A 23,812-nucleotide genomic window follows, 5' to 3' on the forward strand; every position below is an offset into this window, starting at 1 on the left:
CTTTCCAGCCAGAGAAATGCAAAGGGACCACTAGACCTGCCTTTAAAAAAAAGGTCCTTAAGGGAGTGTCCAACATGGAAACAAAAGAATGATGCCTGCCACCACAAAAACACACTTAAGTATGTGGCCCACAGACCCTTTAAAGCAACTACACAATCAAGTCCACATAATAACTAGCTAACGCCACAATGACAAGATCGAATCCTCACATATCAATATGAACCTTGAATGTCAATGGGCTAAACACTCCCGCTTAAAAGGCAGAGAGTGATAAGTTAGATAAAGAAACAAGACTCAGCTGTCTGCTGTCTTCAAGGGACCCCTCTTACACACAACAACACCTATAGGTTCAAAGTAAAAAAATGGCGAAAGATGTATCTTGCAAATGGAAAACAGAAAGGAGCAGGGGTTGCTAATCTTATATCAGATAAAACAGACTTTAAATGAACAACCATCAGAAATGACAAAAAGAAAAGCATTCCATAGTGATAAAAGGTTCAATACAACAAGAACACTTAACTGTCTTAAATACATATACTCCCAAGATTGGAGAACTCAGATTCATAAAAATAAATTCTTAGAGACCTACAAAGAAACTTAGCCACACAATAATAGTGGGAGACTTCAACACCCCATTCACAGCATTAGTTGTTTGCTATTGAGAGAGAAAACTAACAAAGATAGTCTGGACTTAAACTCAATACTTGACCTATTGGACCTAATAGGCATCTACAAAATACTTTACCCAACAACCACAGAATATGTATTCTTCTCATCTGCACAGGGAACATACCTAAGATTGGCCACATGCTTGGCCGTAAAGCAAATCTCAATACATTTTTAAAAATCTAAATCATACCAACCGCACTCTTGGACCACACTGCAATAAAAACAGAAATCAATACCAAGAGGATCTGTCAAAACCACACAATTACATGGAAATTAAACAACTTGCTCCTGAATGACTTTTGGGTAAATAACGAAATTAAGGCAGAGATCAAAAAATTCTTTGAAACTAATGAGAACAGAGACAAAACATACCAGAATCTTTGAGATAAAGCTAAAGCAGTGTTAAGAGGAAAGTTTATAGCACTAAATGCCTACATCAGTAAGTTAGAAAGATCTCAAATTAACAGCATAATATCACACCTACAGGAATTAGAAAAACAAGAACAAAACCAACCCCAAAGCTAGCAGAAGAAAAGAAATAACCAAACCTAGAGCAGAACTGAACAAAATGGAGACATGCTCATTTCTTTCAACAGAAAGTGAACCCAGAGGTTCATGAAATATGTTATATAAACCTCACTTAGTATTATAAATTTAGGGGGAATAGATTACCAGATGTAAAAATTTTTTAAGGGCTCATGGTAGATCTCACATTGAGGCACATGCAAAAAGCTCTTACCAATTAGGTTATCAGTATTTAAATTTCATAGCACTACATCTAAAAAGTCTAATGTTCACACAGTTCCCAAAAGAAGACTGAATTCACCTGTCTCCAGAAGTTGTATTATCGTGCCAGTGGTCTCACTGCCTGATGAGTATAGAAGCCAATAACATGGCACCAACATTTAAGAAAAGGAAGTCTTTAATGCAAGACCAGACAGCAAGGAAAAAGGAGTTGGGCTCAAATCTGTCTCCCCAGTTTGCTGTCTGGGGCAAGTTTTGAGGTGTCAGAAGGCAAGAGAAAAGATTTAGGAATGTTGATTTTGTAGAGTCTCATTGGAGAGCTTCAATTTTGACCATTTACATTAAGGTATGTTGAGGCAGACTTTAGCCCTGGATTTTCCAGGCCAACAGACCCTTCACTTCTGAAAGAGTTTCCGCATTCAGTTTCCAGTCATGTATGAATCTTCTTGGTGCTGTGGGGAGGAATCCTTGGTTCTGGGTGTTGCTAGAGGTCAAAGCTTTCTCTCTTGCACATGCCTGGGCTACCCGACTTACAGTTTTGGCTCTGTTTTACCTACATGGTAACTTTATTCTGTTATCAACAGAGTAGGCCCAGTTTGGGCTGGTCCTGTGGTTACAGTATTACCATGCTTTCATCTGAGAGTGTGATGTCCTCAAAATTTCTTCAAAGTTGGTAAGCAACTGGCTAGATATAGAATTCAACTGTCCTTCAGAGTCACATGCACTGATGCTACAGTTCTGCACTGTTGACCTGCCCTTCTCTGAAGCTGAACCACAACTTTGCCTGCCTGTCTTTGAATCCTAATATACTATTACTATTGGAATGGTCCATTTGAAAAGGGATTTGAGCCTAAATCAAGACTGAATCAAATCCATGAAAGTGGACAGCCATGAATAGCTAAGAGAATATTTGCTAGAACCCAATGTATGACTGGAGCAGCGATGAGAGAGAATAGTCTAGATTTCTAATGGGCTAACGGCATGAATCATGACATTCTCCAAAGGGACCATTGGAGGAACAGCAGGTTTAGGGAGAGGTGATTTGTTTAATTTTGTACTCATAAGGTTGAGGTGCCTAGGGAACCTCCAAGTAGAGCTTTCCCACAGGTAATCCACATCACCCCCATGATCCTAATCCTACTGAATAAAAATCACACTCTTTGTTGTTGTTGGTGGTGGTGGTGGTGGTGTTAACTCAGTTGGTTTTCTTTTCTCAGGTTTAGTCTTTTAAGTTCTGGGATACATGTGCAGGACGTGCAAGTTTGTTACACAGGTAAACGTGTGCTATGGTGGGTTGCTGTGCCTATCAACCCATCACCTCGGTATTAACCCCTGCATGCATTAGCTGTTTGTCCTGATGCTGCCCCTCCCACTGCCACCCCAACAGGCCCCAGTGTGTGTTGTTCCCCTGTCTGTATCCATGTGTTCTCATTGTTCAGTTCTTACTTATAAGTGAGAATATACGGTGTTTGGTTTTCTGTTCCCGCATCAGTTTGCCGAGGCTAATGGCTTCCAGCTCCATCCACGTCCCTGCAAAGGACATGATCTCATTCCTTTTTATGGCTGCATAGTATTCCATGGTGTGTATGTACCACATTTTCTTTATCCAGTCTGTCATTGATGGGCATTTGCGTTGATTCCATGTCTTTGCAATTGTGAATAGTGCTGCAGTGAACATACACGTGCATATATCTTCATGACAGAATGATTTATATTTCTTTGGGTATACACCCAATAATGAGATTGCTGGGTCAAATGGTATTTCTGGTTGTGGGTCTTTGAGTAATTGCCACTATCTTCTACAATGTTTAAACTAATTTAGATTGCCAACAACAGTGTGAAAACATTGCTTTTTCTCCACAGCCTCGCTGGCATCTGTTGTTTCTTGACTTTTTAATAATCGCCATTCTGACTGGCATGAGATGGTATCTCCTTGTGGTTTTGATTTGTATTTCTCTAACAGTCAGTGATGTTGGCCTTTTTTTCTCATATGTTTATTGACCACATAAATGTCTTGTTTTGAGAAGTGTCTGTTCATGTCCTTTCCCCACTTTTTAATGGGATTCTTTTTCCTGTAAATTTATTGAAGTTCCTTATAGATTCTGGATATTAGACCTTTGTCAGATGAATAGACCACAAAATTTTTCTCCCATTCTGTAGGCTGTCTCCTCATTCTGATGATAGTTTCTTTTGCTGTGGAGAAGCTCTTTAGTTTAATTAGATCCCATTTGTCAATTTTTGCTTTTGTGGCAATGGCTTTTGATGTTTTCATCATGAAATCTTTGCCTGTGCCTATGTCCTGAGTGGTGTTGCCTAGATTTTCTTCTAGGGTTTTTATAGTTTTGGGTTTTACATTTAGGTCTTTAATCCATCTTGAGTTAATTTTTGTGTAAGGTATAAGGAAGGGGTCCAGTTTAAATTTTCTGCATATGGCTAGCCAGTTTTCCCAGCACATTTATTAAATAGGTTTCTAGTGGGCTAATTGCATGAATCTTCTAGATGGGGTCTTCTAGATATAGAATCATGTCATCTGCAAACCGAGACAGTCTGACTTCCTTTCTCCTATTTAAATACCCTTTATTTCTTTCTCTTGCCTGATTGCCCTGGCCAGAACTTCCAATACTATGTTGAATAGGAGTGGTGAGAGGGGGCATCCTTGTCTTGTGCCAGTTTTCAAGGGGAATGCTTCCAGCTTTTCCCCATTCAGTATGATATATGGCTGTGGGTTTGTCATAAATGGCTTGTATTATTTTGAGGTATGTTCCATTAATACTTAGTTTATTGAGAGTTTTTAACATGAAAGAATGTTGAATTTTATCAAAGGCCTTTTTTGCATCTATTGAGATAATCATGTGGTTTTTGTCTTCAGTTCTATTTGTGTGATGAATTACATTTATTGATTTGCATATGTTGAACCAGCCTTACATCCCCGGGATAAAACTGACTTGATTGTGGTGCATAAGCTTTTTGATGTGTCGCTGGATTTGGTTTGCCAGTATTTTAATGAGGATTTTTGCGTTGATGTTCATCAGGGATATTGGCCTGAAGTTTCCTCTTTTTGTTGCATCTCTGGCAGGTTTTGATATCAGGATGATGCTAGCCTTATAAAATTAGGGAAAAGTCCCTCCTTTTCAATTGTTTGGAGTAGTTTTAGAAAAAATGGTATCAGCTCCTCTTTGTACCTGTGGTAGAATTCAGCTATAAATCCATTTGGTCCTGGGCCTTTTTTGGTTGGTAGGCTATTTATTACTGCCTCAATTTTAGAGCCCATGGGTCTATTCAGGGATTCACCTTCCTGATTCAGTCTTGAGAGGGTTATGTGTCCAGGAATTTATCCATTTCTTCTAAGTTTTCTAGTTTATTTGCATAGAGCTGTTTATAGCATTCTGATGGTTGTATTTCTGTGGGGTCAGTGGCGATATCCCCTTAATCATTTTTTATTGTGTCTATTTGATTATTTTCTTATTAGTCTAGCTAGTGGTCTATCTATTTTAATAATTTTTTTCAATAAACCAGCTCCTGGATTCATTGATTTTTTTGAAAGGTTTTTCATGTCTCTATCTTCTTCAGTTCTGGTCAGACCTTTGTTATTTCTTGCCTTCTTCTAGCTTTGGGCTTCTTTGCTCTTAGTTCTCCCGTTCTTTTAATTGTGATGTTAGGGTGTCAATTTGAGATCTTTCTAGCTTTTTGATGTGGGCATTCAGTCTATAAATTTCCCTCTTAACACTGCGTTATCTGCATCCCAGAAATTCTGCTATGTTATCTCTTTGCTCTCATAGGTTTCAAAGAACTTCTTGATTTCTGCCTTAATTTCATTATTTACACAGGAGTTATTCAGGAGCAGCTTGTTCAATTTCCATGCAGTTGTGTGGTTTTGAGTGAGTTTCTTAATCTTGAGTTCTAAGTTGGTTGTGCTGTGGTCTCCATTACAATTTCAATTCTTTTGCATTTGCTGAGGCGTGTCTTACTTCCAATTATGTGATCAATTTTAGAGTAAGTGCCATATGTCACCCAAAATAATGTATATTCTGTTGTTTTGGGGTGGAGAGTTCTGTAGATATCTATCAGATTCACTTGATCCAGATCCAAGTTCAAGTCCTGAATATCCTTGTTAATTTTCTGTCTCCATGATCTAATATTGACAATGGGTTGTTAAAGTCTCCTACTATTATCATGTGGGAGTCTAAGTCTCTTTGTAGGTCTCTAAGAACCTGTTTTATGAATCTGGGTGCTCCTGTATTGGGTGCATATATATATTTAAGAGAGTTAGCTCTTCTTGTTGAATTGATCCCTTTACCATTATGTAATACTCTTCTTTGTCTTTTTTATCTTTCTTGGCTTAAAGTCTGTTTTGTCAGAAACCAGAATTGCAACCCCTGCTTTTTTCTGCTTTCTATTTGCCTGGTAAATTTTCCTCCATCCCTTTATTTTGAGCCTGTGTGTGTCCTTGTGCATGAGATGGGTCTTTTGAATACAGAATACAGTGGGTCTTGACTCTATGCTACTTGCCATTCTGTGTCTTTTAATTGGGGCATTTAGCCCATTTTCAGTTAAGGTTAATATTGTTATGTGTGAATTTGATCCTATCATCATGATGCTAGCTGGTTATTTTGCAGACCTGTTGATGTAGTTGCTTCATAGTGTCATTGGTCTGTGTATTTCAGTGTGCTTTTGCAGTGGCTGGTACCAGTTTTTCCTTTCCATATTTAGTGCTTGCTTCAGGAGCTCTTGCAAGGCAGGCTTGGTGGTGACAAATTCCGTCAGCATTTGCTTGTCTGGAAAGGGTTTTATTTCTCCTTTGCTTATGAAGCTTAGTTTAGCTGGATATGATATCCTGGGTTGGAAATTCTTTTTAGAATATTGAATATTGGCCCCCAGTCTCCTCTGGCTTGTAGGGTGTATTAGTCCATTTTCACACTGCTGTTAAAGACATACCCAAGACTGGGCAATTTACAAAAGAAAGAAGTTTAATGGACTTACAGTTCCATGTGGCTAGGGAAGCCTCACAATCGTGGTGGGAGGCAAGGAGGAGCAAGTCATGTCTTACATAGATGGCAGCAGGCAAAGAGAGAGAGCTTGTGCGGAAACTCCCATTATTAAAACCATCATATCTGATGAGACTTATTCAGTATCATGAGAACAGCATGGGAAAGACTTGCCCCCATTATTCAGTTACCTCCTACTGGGTCCCTCGCACAACACTTGGGAATTCAAGATGAGATTTGGGTGGGGACACAGCCAAATCATATCATAGGGTTTCTGCTGACAGGCTGCTCTTAGTCTGACAGGCGTTCTTTTGTAGGTGACCTGGCCCTTCTCTCTGGTTGCTCTTAACATTTTTTCCTTCATTTTGACTTTGGAGAATCTGATGACTGTGTGTCTTGGGGTTGATCTTCTCAGGGAGTATCTTACTGGGATTCTCTGGATTTCCTGAATTTAAATGTTGCCCTGTCTTGTTAGGTTGGGGAATTTCTCCTGGAGGATGTCCTGAAGTATGTTTTCCAACTTGGTTCTGTTTTCCGTGTCTCTTTCAGGTACCCTAATTAGTCATAGGTTCAATCTTTTTACATAATCCCATAGTTCTCAGGGAATTTGTTCATTCCTTTTCATTCTTTTTTCTCTAATATTGTCTGCCTATCTTATTTCAGCAAGATAGTCTTCAAGCTCTGAAATTCCTTCCTCCTCTTGGTCAATTGAGCTATTGATACTTGTGGTTGCATTGTGAGGTTCTTGTGTTGTGTTTTTCAGCTCCATTGGGCATTTATGTTCGTCTCTAAACTGGTTATTCTGGTTAACAGCTCTTGTGATTTTTTATCATGGTTCTTAGCTTCTTTGCATTGGGTTAGAACATGCTTCTTTAGCTCAGTGAAGTTTGTTATTACCCACCTTCTGAAGCCTACTTCTATCAATTCATCCATCCCAGCCTCTGCCCAGTTCTGTGCTCTTGCTGGAGAGGTGTTGCAATCGTTTGGAGGAAAAGAGGCACTCTGGCTTTTTAAGTTTTTGTTGTTGTTGTTGATTCTTTCTCATCTTCATGAGTTTATCTAGCTTCGATCTTTGAGGCTGCTGGCCTTTGGATGGGGTTTTTGTGGGTTTTTTGTTGGTGGTGGTGGTGGTGCTATTGTTGTTGCTTCCTTTTGGTTGCGTGTGTGTGTGTTGTTGTTTTTGTTTGTTTAACAGTCAGGCCCCTCTTCTGTAGCGGTCCTCTCCAGACCCTGTTCACCTGGGTTTCTCCTGCACCTGGAAGTGTCACCAGTGGAGGCTACAGAATAGCAAAGATGGCTCCCTGCCCCCTCCTGTAGGATCTGTCCCAGGGGGGCATCGACCTGATGCCAGTAGGAACGCTCCTGTATAAGGTGTTTGGGAACCTCTGTTGGAGGGTCTCGCCCAGTCAGGAGGCACGGGATCTGGGACCTGCTTAATGAAGTGCTCTGGCTGCCCCTTGGTGAAGGGAGTGTGCTGCACTGGGAGGAATCCCACTTGTCCGGACTGCCCAGATTCCTCAGAGCCAGCAGCAGGAAGACTACATCTGCTGATCCATGGAGATCACAGCCGCCACTCCTCTCAGGAGCTCAGTCCCAGCAAGATCAGAGTTCTGTCCCTAAAACCTTGGCTGGAGTTGCTTAAATTCCTGCAGGGAAGACCCAGTTGGTGAGGAGGGATAGATCAGGGTCCAGCCTGAAGAGGCAGTCGGGCCACAATCCGCCACAGCTGCTGTGCTTCACTGTGGGGAATTCCTCCTGGGTCCAAACCATCCAGTCTCCCTGGCACCAGCAGAGGAAAAATGGCAGACTGGAGCCACAGTGATGACAGCCACCCCTCCCCACAGGAACTCGGTAGTCGTAAGCAGTCTGCAGCCAAGTGGCCACCAAGAATCTACACAGCTCTGTTCTTGGGACCCAAGGCTCTGATGGCATGGGCTCACGAGTGGGATCTCCTGATCCATGGGTTACACGGCACCGTGGGAAAAGCATGGTTTCCCAGATGAAGTAGCACAGTCACTCATTGCCTCCCACAAGGGGGTGGGAGCTTCCCTTGCCCCATGTGGCTCCCAGGTGGGCCGTCATACCACCCTGCTTCTCCTTGCTCTCCATGGGTCATGCCACCCACCTAGTCAGTCCCAATGGGAGAACCTGAATACCTCAGTAGCTGGTACAGGATTCACTTGCCATTTTTTTTCTTCTCAGTGGGCGCCTCCGACCACAGCTGTTTCTAGTTGGCCATCTTGGCCCCTCCCCACCAAAATCACACTCTTTAATCCTTCCTATGCTGCCCCTGGTATTTAAGACCCTTCATGATCAGGCTCCAGATACCCTCTCTAGACCAACCTTCTGCTTCTTACTTGCCCGCTCTTGACAAGCCAGCATCAGAGGAATGTCTCTGTTTCCAGAACACTTTCCAAGGCTGTTAGCTCTGTATCTTTCCTCCTGTTGTTTATCTCTTCAGATGCTCAGGATGACCGACTTATATTTATATTCCAGGTTACTTGCAGAGCAGGTAACATGTCTTACAAACCCCCATAGCCATAGGGATTCCTTAAAGCTAGGTGCCAGCTCCACCTGCATCAAAATCACCTGGGCCCTTGAGAGAAATGTAGGCTCCCAGACCCATTTCAGACCTTTTCCTGGGGGTTGCAACCCCAGAATCTGTGTTATTTAATAAAGACTCAATTGATTCTTAGTGATGCCAACGTTCAAGGTACTAGACCTGGAACACAGTGTCTTCCAAACAGAACCACACAAATATCTGTTTTGATTTTCATAAAGGGCACCAGGAAACTTTGCTTTCCTTAAGAAAGGCACCTCAAGGTCTCCGAATGAAACTTCCCACATGAAATGTTGTTTGTGCTCTTTCTGCAAGCACCATCAGAAGTTTCAGCTTCTTGGGCTGCTAACAGCCAAAGTATCCATTGGAAAAAAAAAAGAAAGAAGTCTCTTTTTAGTGCATTAGATCCTGTTTTTTAGAAATGTGTTTCCAAATATAAACCAATTTCTTTCACCTGGTGCCAGCAGGCACCATGTGAGCAAATGAGAAGCAAGTGAGGTCAGAGACTGCACGATCTAACTTAGTGGTCAGGCATGCGGCCTCTGGGTCTGTCTGCCTGGGCTTGAACTGGGCTCTGCCACTACCAATGTGACTTTGGTCACATTATTTAACCTCTCTGCTTCTCGGTTTCCTCATCTGAAAGCCAGGGATAATAATAATACCTACCTGGTAACATTGTTATGAGGAATAAATCCATCAAATGGAGGAAACACTTAGGATGGAAACTAACTTGCTGTAGGCACTTGGGAACATGCTGCTGTGCTCAGCAGGCTTATGAATCTTTGCAATGCTAAACCCAATGTTTGAAGCTGGTTACTGAGCCCATCGAGTAGAGTGGCACTCTTCCCTGCGCTGGCATTTCTGCTTCTGGATTTCAGAGTAAGACAATTGCCATGGCAGGATTCTCCCATGTCTTAATGAAATCATGACATGGAGGCCCTCTCCCCCGACACCCATACACACACACACACACACACACACACACACAGGCATGAAGATGGAAGTGTGTAAATCTCCTTCGTTGTACTCCTTGCCCTTGGTGAAGAGGGATTCTAATAATCTAATGATCATAGGTAGTTTACATCAAAATCTTCCTATTGCACAGGCTTTAGAAATTAATGGGAGGGGAAAGGGGTCAGGTAAAGATGTGGCCGTGATGCATAAATATCTACTGCAAAAATTGCATGTGCTACTCTAACATATATATATAATCTAAAATAGATGAGGGAAAAGCAGGCTTCAGGAACAGTATATTTTGCCCCTAGAGTGTTCTGTCTCCAGGTAGCACCTTAGGCAGGAAACTGTGTAGTGGTTTCTCCCAAGGGGCAGGAGGAAATCAGGACCCTACACTGTTGAACCTGTTAGCCCCCAAAGTCTGACCTTGGAATTGAACCATTGTCTGCTACATGATTATCAGATGAAATCCACAGTGTTTAGATACTGAAATTCTCGGACCACAGTTACAATAGAAAGAGAGAGAGATGATTTAAGGGGCCTATCGAGTTAGGATGATTTGTTCCTTTGGTTGCCATTCTCTTTAAACAAAGCCTGTTCTGTGGATAAACAGACCATGGGGTAATGATATGCAGGTATCGCTCAAATGGATTGCATGACTGTTTTTTTTGTGGCCGTGCAGGATAGCTTCTGCCTTCCCCAAATTTCCCTATGTTGTTCTCATAGTTATCTTTTCTAATTGTTCTCAGCACCCACTTTAAAAACCTCTCATCCCCTCATAAAGGAAATTATTTTAGCAGGACCACTTTTAGGACCATCTGATAAGATGAAACACTCTTAAGGACCATTTTCCAGATAATGTCTGCTGAACTGTCATACAGAATCCAAAACTCATTGCACATGCAGTTTGTTAATAACTCAATTCTTGTATTTGTGGTCATTGTTTAAAAAAAAGAAGGAATTAAATATGAGCAACCAAAATTATACTTGTTTAAACTGTTTGAGAAATGTCTTTGAGCACTCAGTCACTATCCTTTCTCCTTCATTTTCTGTACAAACATTTCCTTGGTGTGTACGAGGGCCACAAGCATCTGCTGCTGCACTCTCCACCCATTCCAGTTCTTTGCAAAGAACAAGAGCCCCCTCTTCTCATAATGCAATGGGAAATGTGAGTGATGAAAGTGGATTTTTTTACATAATCATTTCTATAATGTAGGCCATCAAATGATCATTTTACTTTATGATTCTGTAAAATCTGCCGAAATCAAAGCTATGTAATATACATTGCAGAGGGCTCTGCTAATCCTTGCCAACCACATTCGTGCCTGGACCGAGGAGGAAGGTCTGGTAACTGGAAACCTGACACTAAAGGAATTCTAAACACAGACTAAAAGCATCTCTGTGCACATAGCATGGGCAACTCAAGTATATTAGTTTGTACTGATTTTTTACAAAGCTTTGCAGTATTTGTAGAAGAACCAGAGAAGAAAGCACCGACCCCAGCTCAGCCACTAAATAATCTATGTGTGGCGTGCTCAAGAATAGCATGGCTCTGCCAGATGTCGACTTTCTGCCAACGGGTACAGGCACCTCTCTTAGACAGCTACAGGAGTTTTACATCATGTTACTTCCTGCCGTTCAAACCCCGAATTTGGTCACAGTCAATTATTACCAAAAAAGGAAATCCATAAAGGCTACTTTGGAAGTTAAAAAATTAGCTTTGTTTTGGCTGCTAATCACACACGTAGTATTTTATAGAAATTAAGAACAAGATTCTGCCGTTTGGAAGGTTTTCTGTAAGTGAAAAACCCAATGCATATGCCTAAGCCGGACATTCACACCTCTGCTCATAAATTCCTTATGGTTTTTATACTTTCTGCTGCGTATCTTATTTCTTCACATACTAAACTCACCCCCTTTCAAAACAAACTGTCTTCTGGTCGCTGATGTGTCTCCAACTTAGTCGTTTTTCCCCTCTGTGACTCTTCATCTATCCTTCCACATCCTAAAAGGAGCTCATCAGATGAGATACTGTAGGAGTTCTTACACTCTGCCTTGAGACATGTAGAGGAAGCCTGCCCAGTTCTGTATTGCAAGAATCTGTCCCTGATATTTGAAGACAGGATTACAAATGATTTCTTTTAATAAATTATAGCAGGCTCAAGTTTTCCCCTTCAATAATGTCACTCCCACTCATTTGAATTCCCTTGTTCTTTCCTGGATGGAAGGAAAGGGTGTTGAGTTACAGCAGGTGGCAGAGAAGTTTGCATAATTCTGGCTTCTGCCTCTCCTGGGTATGAGTAGCTTATATGAAAATCATCCATCACATCTATTCTCAGGGAGAAAAGCTTGGGAGGCACTGGGACAGAGGGAACAAGACACCACCTTGACCTCAGGTTTGTGTTCATCAGCCCTCAAGCCCAGGTACCGCACTTGTAACTGTGGCCATCACACCTGGGTTTGACATTGTCTCCCTAAGACCCTGTGTTTGAAATACATAAAGATGTTCCTCAATTATTGCATTTATGACAGAGACAAAGAAAATTTCTTTGCTGTACCATCATAAAAATAGTAGTTAACTGACCCTTGAATAAATACACTTAACCTGCACCTAGTAAGCCCAGTTTCCAGTTAATCTTGAGTTAAGATAGCTCTCAATTTCCTCAGCACCAGTTAGTCATGCTGAGCTCACTGGGAAGTCAGGGAAATTGAATCCCAGTGTAAGATTTATTGAGCACCTATTGTATTTCAAGTACTCTGTAGGGCAACAGAGATAAGACAATATAATCTTGTTCTTGGCAAACAAGACAAATAAAGTAACCTGTACCCTGATAAAGTTTACAGTCATTCTGTGTTGGACCCAATGCAGCCCTTTACTCAGCCCACCATCACTCCTACTTCCTTCCTTCTTCAGAAATTAGAAATCAGTCTCACCTCAACCACCATCAATCCCTGGCTCCCAAAGAAAACCCACTTTCTCCTCTTATTCCCCTACCTTCCTCCAGCCCCTACCCACATTGAACCTTTTATAGTTACTGTATGTGTGTAGGTTTTCTCTTTAAACTCTCTTGAACAAATTCAACATACATTTGTAGAGCACCTGTGATGTGCAAAGCCCTGTGTTATGCTCGAAGGGAGATAGATATGTAAGTTCCTTCCTTCAAGATGCTTGTACTCCATGCAGTATACAATCAGCCACAAGGCAGGGTGAAAGACAGATGAGGTGAGAATGACCAGCTGTGGCGGAGACAGAGGAGAGAGATTTTCTTTGCAATTGAGGGTGGTGGTGTAGACATGTAGACATGGGAGGATTCAAAATTGCTCATGCCCCTTCATCTGTTCCAGTAAGTACAGCCACCTCATTCCTAGCAAGAGGTTTGCCATTAATTTTGTCCTTCCAATTTTGAGCCCTTTCCCTATACAGAATTGTTTTAGCAAATGTAGGAAGATGTCTTTCATCCTTACATAAACTGAAGGTAGTCAGCACCCAGAGCTGGCTATCTGACCAGCTTAGCCTCTGATTTCCAGCCCCCCTTTTGCGTAATGAAAAATACTGACATGCTGACATGGCAAAAAGAGGAAATCCTTATGTAAACAAAGTGATGCTTATTGCTTCTTTACATGTAAATAACATATATCTTTGTCGTGTTCAGACTTAGTGGTTAACTTTCTTTATTGCGTGCATCTATATGATTGAAAACTGCATGCCTGAGATAGTTCCTATCAGTTTTCCAAGCAAAATCTGAATCCTTCTGGCCTCTGGAAATGAGCCTAATCGGTAATAAAATAAGCAATAATTTCAAAATATAGGTATTTTCATGACAGCCCCCTCTACGAGTTATAAAGAAAACAAATGTGGGCTTGTTTCTCTTTCCTTAAGTAAATATGGTTTCTGAGTAAAATTTTTAAATTGAAAGTTTTTAAAGAAAAACAGTAACATATACAAACAAAACTCAAGAAGTCACATGAAAAATGAAAGGTCTTAAAATACTGATACATTTGTTACGTGGATTCTTGTTTTAATCAGAATCTCCTAAGGAAGCTGCCCCTGGATTCCTCAGGGTTGGCTCAAAGCACACAGCATCCGACACCGTGATGAGCATTGCTGGGGCCCCAGAATGGATTGGTTTTGGGCTTTCCTACAAACACTAAATTTCACACAAATAAGAGACTATGAAAAGAGGAACTCACGATTAACAAAACTAAAATTTTAGCTGCCTTTTCTTCCTCTAAGTTCTGTAGTTAATGAGAAGGGGCTTATTTTCCCTGTTTCAAAATTCTTCTTGAGACAGAGTCTCTTTCTGTTGCCCAAGATGGAGTGTAGTGGCACAATCTCAGCTCACTGCAACCTCCACCTACCAGGTTCAAGCAATTCTCCTGCCTTAGCCTCCCGAGTAGCTGGGATTATAGGCATGCACCACCACGCCCAGCTAATTTTTATAATTTTAGTAGACGGGGTTTCACCAGGCTGGTCTCAAACTCCTGACCTCAAGTGATCCACCCACCTTGGCCTCCTAAAGTGCTGGAATTACAGGCGTGAGCCACCGCCCCCGGCCAAAATTATTTTTTTTAATAATTTAAAATAATACACACATAATATTCAGAAGAACTTAGAAGCTGTTCTGACAAAAGTCTGTAGGAAATTCTGTTATGAACAAAAGGTTGTTATAAACAACAGCTACACACCATCCCCCAAAAGAAAGAAAAATTCTTCTAGCACTCTTTGAACCTTAAACAGTGTTTTGGTAGGCCAACACATTGTTTTTCTTCTCTCTGAAAAATTAAAAACGCTAACTGTTATGATGAGTTCCACAGAAAAAGACAATTTCCATGACTTCATTTCTTGACAAAGAACAGCTACCTCACTTGCTTTCTGCCACATATAAGCAAACTCCCAGACATAAAACCTCCCCTCAGAGGAAGCAATATGGAACCACAAAAGTTTCTTGAGGTCTGCCCTATCTGCCTACGGGAAGCCTCCCCCTCACTGTGAGCACTGGCCACCCGGGAGGAGCAAGGTGTGGGAGAAGAGATAGCGACTGTCCCCCCATGTGCTCGCCGACTGCACTGTCACAGCCTCTCAGGGTGGCTTCTGCCCCGTCACCACCTGATCTGGATTCTCTCTCCAAAAATTTAAAAAAACAAGGCGTGCCTGTCTTTTATAATGCTCTGTTTTAAAAGAGAGAAATCTCCAGGGAGAGAACAGGACCCTAAAAGTCCAAGGCCTGGAATTCTTCCTTTCTCTCTTTCCATTTTAAACAGGAAGCATTCATGCTAAGAGAGTCCGGAGGGAGCGCTGGTTGTATGTTCATTTTAAGGCAAATAATGTTTGTGTGTTGCAAATGTCAGTGATTTATCCTAAGGGCTTAAAATGAGTGCAGAAAAACCACATGTTTCACTTCATGCAGAGAAATATCTTCAGTGGATTTTGAGAGAAAGCACAGGTTAAGAAATTTTTTAAGTGTACTGGATATCTCCAACATGAACCAAAAAGAAATAAAAATGAGCATGGTGAGTTGGAGGAGAGAGACTTAAAGAATTCTTATGATAAAAGATATACTGAAGGCTGGAAGTTTTCTAAATCAAAAATGAAATTCTAAAGAAAGGGAAGGGTGAAATCCAGAGCCTTTATTTCCCATGGCTAGAGTGACAGATTATCCATTTGTGCTCCATTTGTCATGGGCAATTTAAAATATAGCAAAGCAAACTGCACTGAATAATAGCAGCCGACGCTATAATAACTTGTACACAAACAATTTAATTTTTTTTATCTGAAAACTCTTAACTAAATTACCCCAAGCTGAAGGATCTATCTTTCATTATTATACATAGCCAAATTAAGACAAAAAAGTAGAGAGAGAATTCTATTGTTCATCCTTATAGATTTGTTCACAAGCTGCTTTCTACATGCACCGAGCTGGGAGCTTGTCAAATCTTCATTGATTTGAGCAACTTACAGAGCTGTTTTAACATCCAGCTCCACAGATTACAGGGTGATTCTGACCCTCATTGACAGTGCTTGATTAACCACAGACACTGTATTCTCACAGCCCTGTCATTTCTTTCAAGTGTCCTAGCAGTATGTCTGACATTGGGGAGCTTTTCCTTAATTATTATTGTTGTTGTTTTTCTTTTTTAAAAATTATAAAAGGGGGAGTGGCAAAAAATGGGAAGGATCTGGGAATGGTGGTGGTGGTGAATGTGTGTGCACAGAAGGTTTATGAGATTTTAAGAGCTGCAAACAGAACTCATCTGTTTAACCCCAGGCTAGATAAAATGCAGTCATCTGCACATTGTTTAGAGGCACACTGCTTCTGTTATGGCAAACGGATCAGAAGATGCTTGTTTTCTTTAGTGAGAAATCCAGACAGGGCCACTGTCTGTTAGTGTCTATTCTTACCTGGATGTTTCTGTGTGCCCTATCCATTACAAGGTACAACTTACAGCTGGTTTGGCTTTTCCCTGTTCTGCTACTGGCCTGGTGCTACTTCCTGGCTTTGTGGTAGAGTTGATTACTTTATATCAAAGCTTTAGGTGTGGGCTAGGTGCAGTGGCTCATGCCTGTAATCTCAGTACTTTGGGAGGCCGAGCCAGGCAGATCACCTAAGGTCAGGAGATTGAGACCAGCCTGGCCAACATAATGAAACCCATCTCTACAAAAAAGATACACAACTTAGTCAGGTGTAGTGGTGGGCACCTTTAGTTCCATCTACTCGGGAGGCTGAGGTGGGAGAATTGCTTGAACCCAGGAGGCAGAGGTTGCAGTGAGCTGAGATCGCACCATTGCACTCCAGCCTGGGTGACAGAATGAGACTCCCTCTCAAAAAAAAAATTAAAAAAAAAAAAGAGCTCTAGGTGCTCTGGCTTGGGACTTTTTCTAAGGACTGTAGAGCATTTAGGGAGGGGAGGGACATATGAATCCACACCAAGATGTATCAGCAGCCAACCAGAGTTAGACCAAGATGACAGCCCATTTAAAAGAGCACCTCACAGATTTAGAAAAGCGAGTGCAGTCCATGGAAACTTTATGACTCCAAATAACCTGAACATTTCTGTCACCATATCTAGGACAGACTTCAGCCCAGCCTGTCCTGGATATGGTGGTAGAAAACGGGAGGGGACTAATGACCCCATCCTTAAGAGAGGCAAACTCACTACCTTGTTTAGGAAACTAGTTCGGTTACTATAATAAGGGCCAACAGAAAAGGTTATAAACAAGATAGAAGTGTATTTTCCTCTCATGCACCAACCTGAATGGAAGCAATCCTGATTGACATGGTGGCTCCATGGTGACGGGGACCCAGGCTCTCACCTTCTTGTTGCTCTGCCTCCCATAGCACATGGTTTTCACCTTGTGGCCTAAGATGGTTTTTCCGATGGCCAACAGGAAGGAGAGAAGGGAAGAAGTTCCCTTCTCTTCTTTTTAAGGCCACGCATCCCTTCTGCTCCCATCCCATTGGCCAGACCTATGCAGTGGCCACACCAAACTGCACAGAAGGCTGAGGAACATGTTCTCCAGCCGGACGGCCAGCTTAGGAGCTGCTGACATGTGTCTCTTCTTCTCTTTCCAGGGGAGGACCCACAGATCCTGTAGACTATCTGCCAGCAGCACCTCGGGGGCTCTACAAGGAAAGGGAGCTTCCCTATTATCCAGGGGCTCATCCTATGCACCCTCCCAAAGGGAGCTATCCCCGCCCCACAGAGCTGAGGATGGCAGATCTCCGGTATCCTCAGCACTACGCACCCCCGCCAGCTCCCCAGCACAAAGGACCCTTTCGACAAGACGTTCCGCCTTCCCCTCCCCAGCACCAAAGAATGCCAGCCTATCAGGAAACAGGCAGACCAGGGCCCCGTGGGGGCAACCCAGACCAGTACCCTTACCGAACCCAGGATTCCCGGCAGAAGAACCCCATGACTGCAGCCGTATAGCTGAGTGCCACCGAGGCCAGCCCAGTCCAGAAAGGAAGGTGTCTACTCTACCTTTGCCCTTTCTAAACCTGAAGACCTCCTTGGTGTTAGGAATTCTCCGTGTTACCGATTAGCTTTTTCTCACTGACATTGTAATGCGTGACTGCTAATCAGAAGGAAAAAGAAGGGGAAGGGGATTGGAGAGAAAAAAATCAGAAGGAAGACGAAAGATGGGGCTATAAAAACAAAACTACCTGATAGTTGAAACACTTTCAGAGTTGTTCAAATCAGTGAGAGTGGCAACAGAACACACAAACAGCTAACAATGGAGCTCTACTCTGGGGAGCCTCCCTGGCTAGATAACCTGTGATGTGCAGACACATGAACACCCCCCTCTGAGACTGGCGGTCCAGAGGCAGTCTCTGCCAGGCAGCCCTACCAGCTCCGAGGTGGAGCCTCAGCCCCCTTCTTAGAGCTGTTAAGTCTAAGGTGTGGCAGACAGAGATAGAGGCATCTGAAGTGAGTATAGGTTTTTTGACTGAGAAAAAAACAGCAGCAAACATGACTAGTGATCTTGAAATATTTTGTACCGAGAGAAAGACTGCATTTCTTTATTTGTAGAATTTATCAGGTTCCTGATACCACTCATTTGATGTGAACATTTCATGTTTCCTCACTTTTGATATGAAAGTCGGTACAATGCAGTATTAGTCCCGGGAGGATGTGCACAGCTGGTCAGAGCTTCCAGAAGGAATATCTTCCGAGGACCGAGGTGATCAGGTTAAGAGGGTTGAACATCCCATGACCCTCACCTTCCTCCCTCCCACATTCCAGGCATGGAGATACCTAGTTTCAGAGTCAGCCCCAAATCTCCTGCCTATAGTTACTCTAACTGGGGTCTCTAAGGTTCCCACTTGAGGGCTAAAATGTAGTTGGGAAAAAGAGGGCCTGCTGGGGAGGTCTCACAGGAGGCAGTGCCCTGGAAATGCCAAGTCCAGACTCAGTGCCAAGCAGTAACCATCTGCACTCAGGGACAGCGAGGAGCTGACCATGGCCTCTGATGACCAGCAGGTATTAGATGGAAGTGAATGAGAGAGAGAGAGAGAGAGAGAGTGTATGTGTATGTGTGTGTGTTCGAACACATATGATTGCCAGTATGGAGAATGAAAGATTAATAATGCTTTCTGGAGAGTTTGATGAAAAGCGGGGGAAAGGGAGAAAAGGCGTTAAGACTAAATCCACCTGCATTTGCTATATTTCATTAACTAAAGTCAGGTCAGGGCAGGGCCAAGGCCTCCAACTGGAAAAGGACAATGTTATGGCTTTAAAAAGATGAAACCCCACCCTCTAAGTAGAACCAACCTATCACAATGTTTTCTGAGCTTTGCAGTAATTTTCTATGAAAACTAAAACCTCTAAAACATACAAGCTGGCCCAAATGAGAACACAAGCAAAAGATGTGGAAGACAGCAAAACCTGAGCATTGGTTTGAACCAGGCTGTGACGCTTGAAATACTTTAAGCCTTTTCACATTCCTTCTTTATTCCCTCCAAAAAAAAAAAAAAAAAAGTCTTGAGTTTAATTTAGGCCTATTTTGGCTGAGATTAGCATACCTCTGACTCACAGGATTTAATAAATTATAGTATTATTGAATACATAGGACATCCCTCTACCCTAGCTTACTCTTGTCTTTTTAATTTAAAATAGAATTCTGCTACCAAGAAGGATGCAACTGCTAGTTTTAGATGTAAATGGTGTTATTTACTGGACTTTGTGATATTGTTTTCTTAACTACAGTTTACTATGGCCCTGTTGAAAACAGACTATCAAGTTTTTTGTCTCTGTTCTGTCATCTCTCTTAAGCCAGGCACCTTTAGAGTGTTTGCAGTTTGTTCAAAGTGGTTGAGGATCTCAGGCCCTGCTCACCTGAGGAGGAGTGCAGGGGAGCTACCGATCTCCCTGCTGACCTGCTGAATGCTACCTTCCCCTCGAGTTGAATACACCTTAAAGAAAATGATAACACGAGGGACGTGTAACTTGTCTTGAAGCATTAAAAACCAGCAGCACTTCAGTATGTTCCATATTTTAACCAAACTACTGTAGACTCCTAAACATAGCCAAGCCAGAACGTTCCTTCTGGATTAAGCTTAGGCCACTTGAGGGGCAGCCAGGGGTGATGGTGTCAGGTGAGAATCCTGTGTCTTGAAGGAGTGGCCTTTGCAGGAAGAGTGCCCATGTTTTCACCTGCGGCATTGCCACCGGAGTGCGCAATACGTCCTGCCCACAGGCTCAGGGTAAACTGCTCCAAAGCTGGGTTTTGTGTTGTATACAAAGTCAATAAAATAGTTGCTAATCATGAGTGGCAGCCAGTGATGTGAAGGTACTATTAAAGTGAACAAAAACTAGATTGCAACAGTTTTCTTTCCTTGCTTGAAGTATAACACACGCTCCATTTGATCCTGCCTGAAAGAAGCTAACATTATATCTGTGACAGACAGAGGCTCCATCAAGCCAAGCAACAATTAACAGCTCAAATGTAAGATTTATAAATGCCCGTGAACTCACCCTTCAATTATTACCACCCAGAGGTTACAGGACTCTTTCCCAGCATTTAGGGGAACAGGTTTTTAGAGTATTTAGAAGACCAGGCTATAATCAGTAACGTGCCTGGGAGCAGGAAATAGCTCCCAATTTATTTGTGGCCTTGGGAAAACTCAATCCGGTGTCTCCTTGTAGCTCAGAACACTAATAGCCCCCCTGGAAGAGAGTGGCACATTGAGCTCCAAACCCAATCAACATACATCCACTTGGCTGCAGATCTGACTGCTGGGTCATGAAGACCATGAAATGATGTTTGCCTTCAAGTCACTAGATATTTTAAGAAGCCCTATTTTTCTCCCTTTTTGCAGGAGTAGAGAGATGAAAGAGGACAGACCATTGAAAACTTTTAGATGCAGGAGAATTGAGACTTCCACAAGGGAGAGAAACACAGCCTCCCCAGAATCCATTATGCCATTGGGCTGTGGCACTCTCACTCTTGCCATAATACCATTTCCTCACAATATCAAATCAGTGGATGAAATACAAGCTTAGAAACAGGAACGTTTTCTTAAATCATAACCTAATAGCAAACAAAAATTGAAAAAAACAATTATTCTGAAGCTCATTATTCTTAGATCTGTAGGTATATATGCGTTGACCCCCACAGGATGGCACCAAGTAAAGATCTGAAGAGCATGGTAGGGGTTCTGAGACCGACTGTCACCCGTGGATCCTGATAGGGAAGAACGGAGGCTTCACTGTAGCTATAGTTTTCCACCAAGTCAATCAAATTAAAACATGACTCATTATCCCCTCCAAAGATTCATAAAATTCTTGAACTGAAGTGATCTTCTGAAGAAAAGCCACCTAACAACATTAGGAGGCTCATAAAGCTCGTTTCTCTTTTCCCTGGTATGCACAAATATCAAGCCTATAAAGAGTTAATTATTTCCCCAAACCTGTAACCACTGCATTCGTTTTCTTTGGAGGAACATTGTAGCATTTCAGGAGGGTAGAGAGATCTAAAGAGTTTGGTCTGAATGTGTGTCTGTACAATTCCCTTTGGCATTAAACTCTGAAACCTACAATGAATGGCCTTCAAATTGGTGTTAAATTGGGAGGACACCCTACTGCTTTCTGAGTCCATGAGCAACAGAAAGACTGGTCTTAGTGCAATTAGGCAGGAGGGATTTGGACTCAAACAGCCACAGAAGTATTTCTCAGCACTCCCAGTTCCTGCCGACTTAGCTGACAACGATGGCACAGCGAGAGCCGAAAGAGGAGTCGCCTTAAGGTATCCCTACAAAGTCACCTTTCTGATAAAAAGGAGGGAAAAAAAAGTTAGATACATAAAATAAGCCTAGAATCTCACACACAGCTGTGACTTCTAAGTGAAACTCTTTTCTCCCTCATGTCCTTAAATGGTCACAGAATCACACACAGCCTGACTTTTAAAGACAAGCTTGGCTACAGGAAATGAATCAACCCCCCAGACTCTTCTAGCCTGCCTCCTGACTGGGCTCCTTCAGGAAGTGTTCTCCTGTTCTATCTGCAGGGCTGCTTACTACTGGAACCTAAAACAAAACCTGTTGTTTTTACCATCACTTTTTCTGGTGTTTCCTGTGCTTTTGTGATTCCAAGTCTGTGCATAAGTTCTGAAGATAAATTACGTGAAATCATATTTTGGCATATGGGGGTGGAGGATGAATTCTTTACAAACTTTTTAAGATGATCTCATTTGTACCACAGAAAACATTTTGGAAGTTGTTATATATGAGTATATAAATTTTTCTTGTCATATTTTACATTAAAATAAAGCTTTATTCAGTCATTAAGACGTCAGAGTCTTGGATTGCTTTAGGATGGGGTTGTCCAATCTTTTGCTTCCCTGGGCCACAGTGGAAGAAGAATTTTCTTGGGCCACACATAAAATACATTAACACCAATGACAGCTGATGAGCTTAAAAAAAAAACAACAACCCTCAATGTTTTAAGAAAGTTTATGAATTTGTTTTGGGTAGCATTCAAAGCCAACCCGGGCTGTGGGTTGGAAAGCTTGTTTCAGGATCGGATCTGATGAATAAACAGGTGGGTCTGGGCCTGCTCACCCTGGAATAGCAACATTCAGTAGTTGAGTAGCAATGTTCCAAACAGCAAGAGGGCAAAGAACAAAAGGAATGAGAGCGTCAGTCAGACGCTGGGCCCCCCAAAAACAGGTGCTGAGACGGAGATTCTCAAGCCAGATGTGTACTGAGGCGTGCACTTGGGTTTCAATACCTTAAAAAGGGAGGGAAACAGGCCTGGGCAGAGGGAGAGGCTGAGCTGTAGTGCACTCCCAGCTTAGGCCTCAGCCACCCCACAATGGGAGCAGCAACGGCTCTGCAGAGCTGTCCGCAGTTGGGACAAGGGAGCTGAGCCTTTATGCCACCATTGATTGGTAAATACAGGTTACCTCTGGAAAGAAGAAAGATCTAGCTAGGGTTCGGCAGGTTTCTTCAGTTGAGGCAAACCCAAAGAAAGCTGACAGCTGGGGCCCATCTTTGGATGGTATTCAAAACAGCTGGAAAAGAGTGCCTTCTTAACGCGGCATCTGAGCAGCCTGTCACAGCATTCACGACAACATCTAAAACTGGCAACTGCTTTCTGGTGCTGGAATCACTCATCTCTAGAAAGCTCTTCTTGAGACCATCCATGTCACCCCTCAGCTTCTTTATTCCCTTGGCCTAGTCTCAGACCTCCCCTACTCCTGGTAAGCCCATCCACAGCCAAGGTTTCGGCCACCACCTCTCTACTGACTGCTCCAGCTCAGCTCCGTGCCCTGAGCTAATGGCGTTTCTGCTTTTCCACTACACATTCCCATTTGGATGTCCTGCAAAGCCTTTAAACATAACATGCCCACACTGAAAACAAGCTTTCTCCAAAGAAACCTCCTCCTCACAATTCTGTCCTGGCCAAAATGTGAACCACGTTCACAGCTAAAAACTGGAAACCTGGAAATTATCCTGGATTTCCCATTTAACTCTGCCCTTTCCTCCTACACGTTCCCATATGAGATGGAAGGCCAACATTCTGTCCTGCAATTCCATCAAATATGTTTACGTTTCCTGATACCGTGACATGCCTGGGCTCAGCCTCATCACTTCTCACCCAGCCCCTTCAATAGCCTTTGATATGATCGCCCCACCTCAGGCCTTGTTCCCTTCCATCCACCTCTGCTATACAGCCCTGCTCCTTGCTTCTGTAAATAAAGTTATACTGGGACACATACACACCCATTCATTTACATGACACTCTAGAGCTCTTTCACAACAACGTCAATCCCTGCTCTATATTCCTGCCTAGGAATTTTTCTGAAATAGAGATCTGATGGTATTACTCTTCTGGAGGCAGCATGTCTTCTTGAAAAAAATGTTGGCTTTGAAAACAGGTAGGCATGGATTTAAAACAAAGT

General features: G+C 42.5%; 1 protein-coding gene across 4 annotated transcripts in view; it reads left to right on the forward strand.

Annotated features, from left to right (window-relative positions):
• Positions 1-22,196, forward strand: part of PARD3B (par-3 family cell polarity regulator beta) — a 1,082,106-nt gene extending 1,059,910 nt beyond the window's left edge. For all 4 annotated transcript variants that reach the window (XM_055290335.2, XM_055290338.2, XM_055290337.2 and 1 more), the window contains one exon: positions 17,484-22,196. In XM_055290335.2, the coding sequence (XP_055146310.1) occupies positions 17,484-17,841 (358 nt within the window). In that variant the 3' untranslated portion in view covers positions 17,842-22,196. The remainder of the gene's footprint in view (positions 1-17,483) is intronic.
• The last annotated feature ends 1,616 nt before the right edge of the window (positions 22,197-23,812 follow it).

Source organism: Symphalangus syndactylus, chromosome 8, assembly GCF_028878055.3.
Source record: "Symphalangus syndactylus isolate Jambi chromosome 8, NHGRI_mSymSyn1-v2.1_pri, whole genome shotgun sequence".
Taxonomy (NCBI): domain Eukaryota; kingdom Metazoa; phylum Chordata; class Mammalia; order Primates; family Hylobatidae; genus Symphalangus; species Symphalangus syndactylus.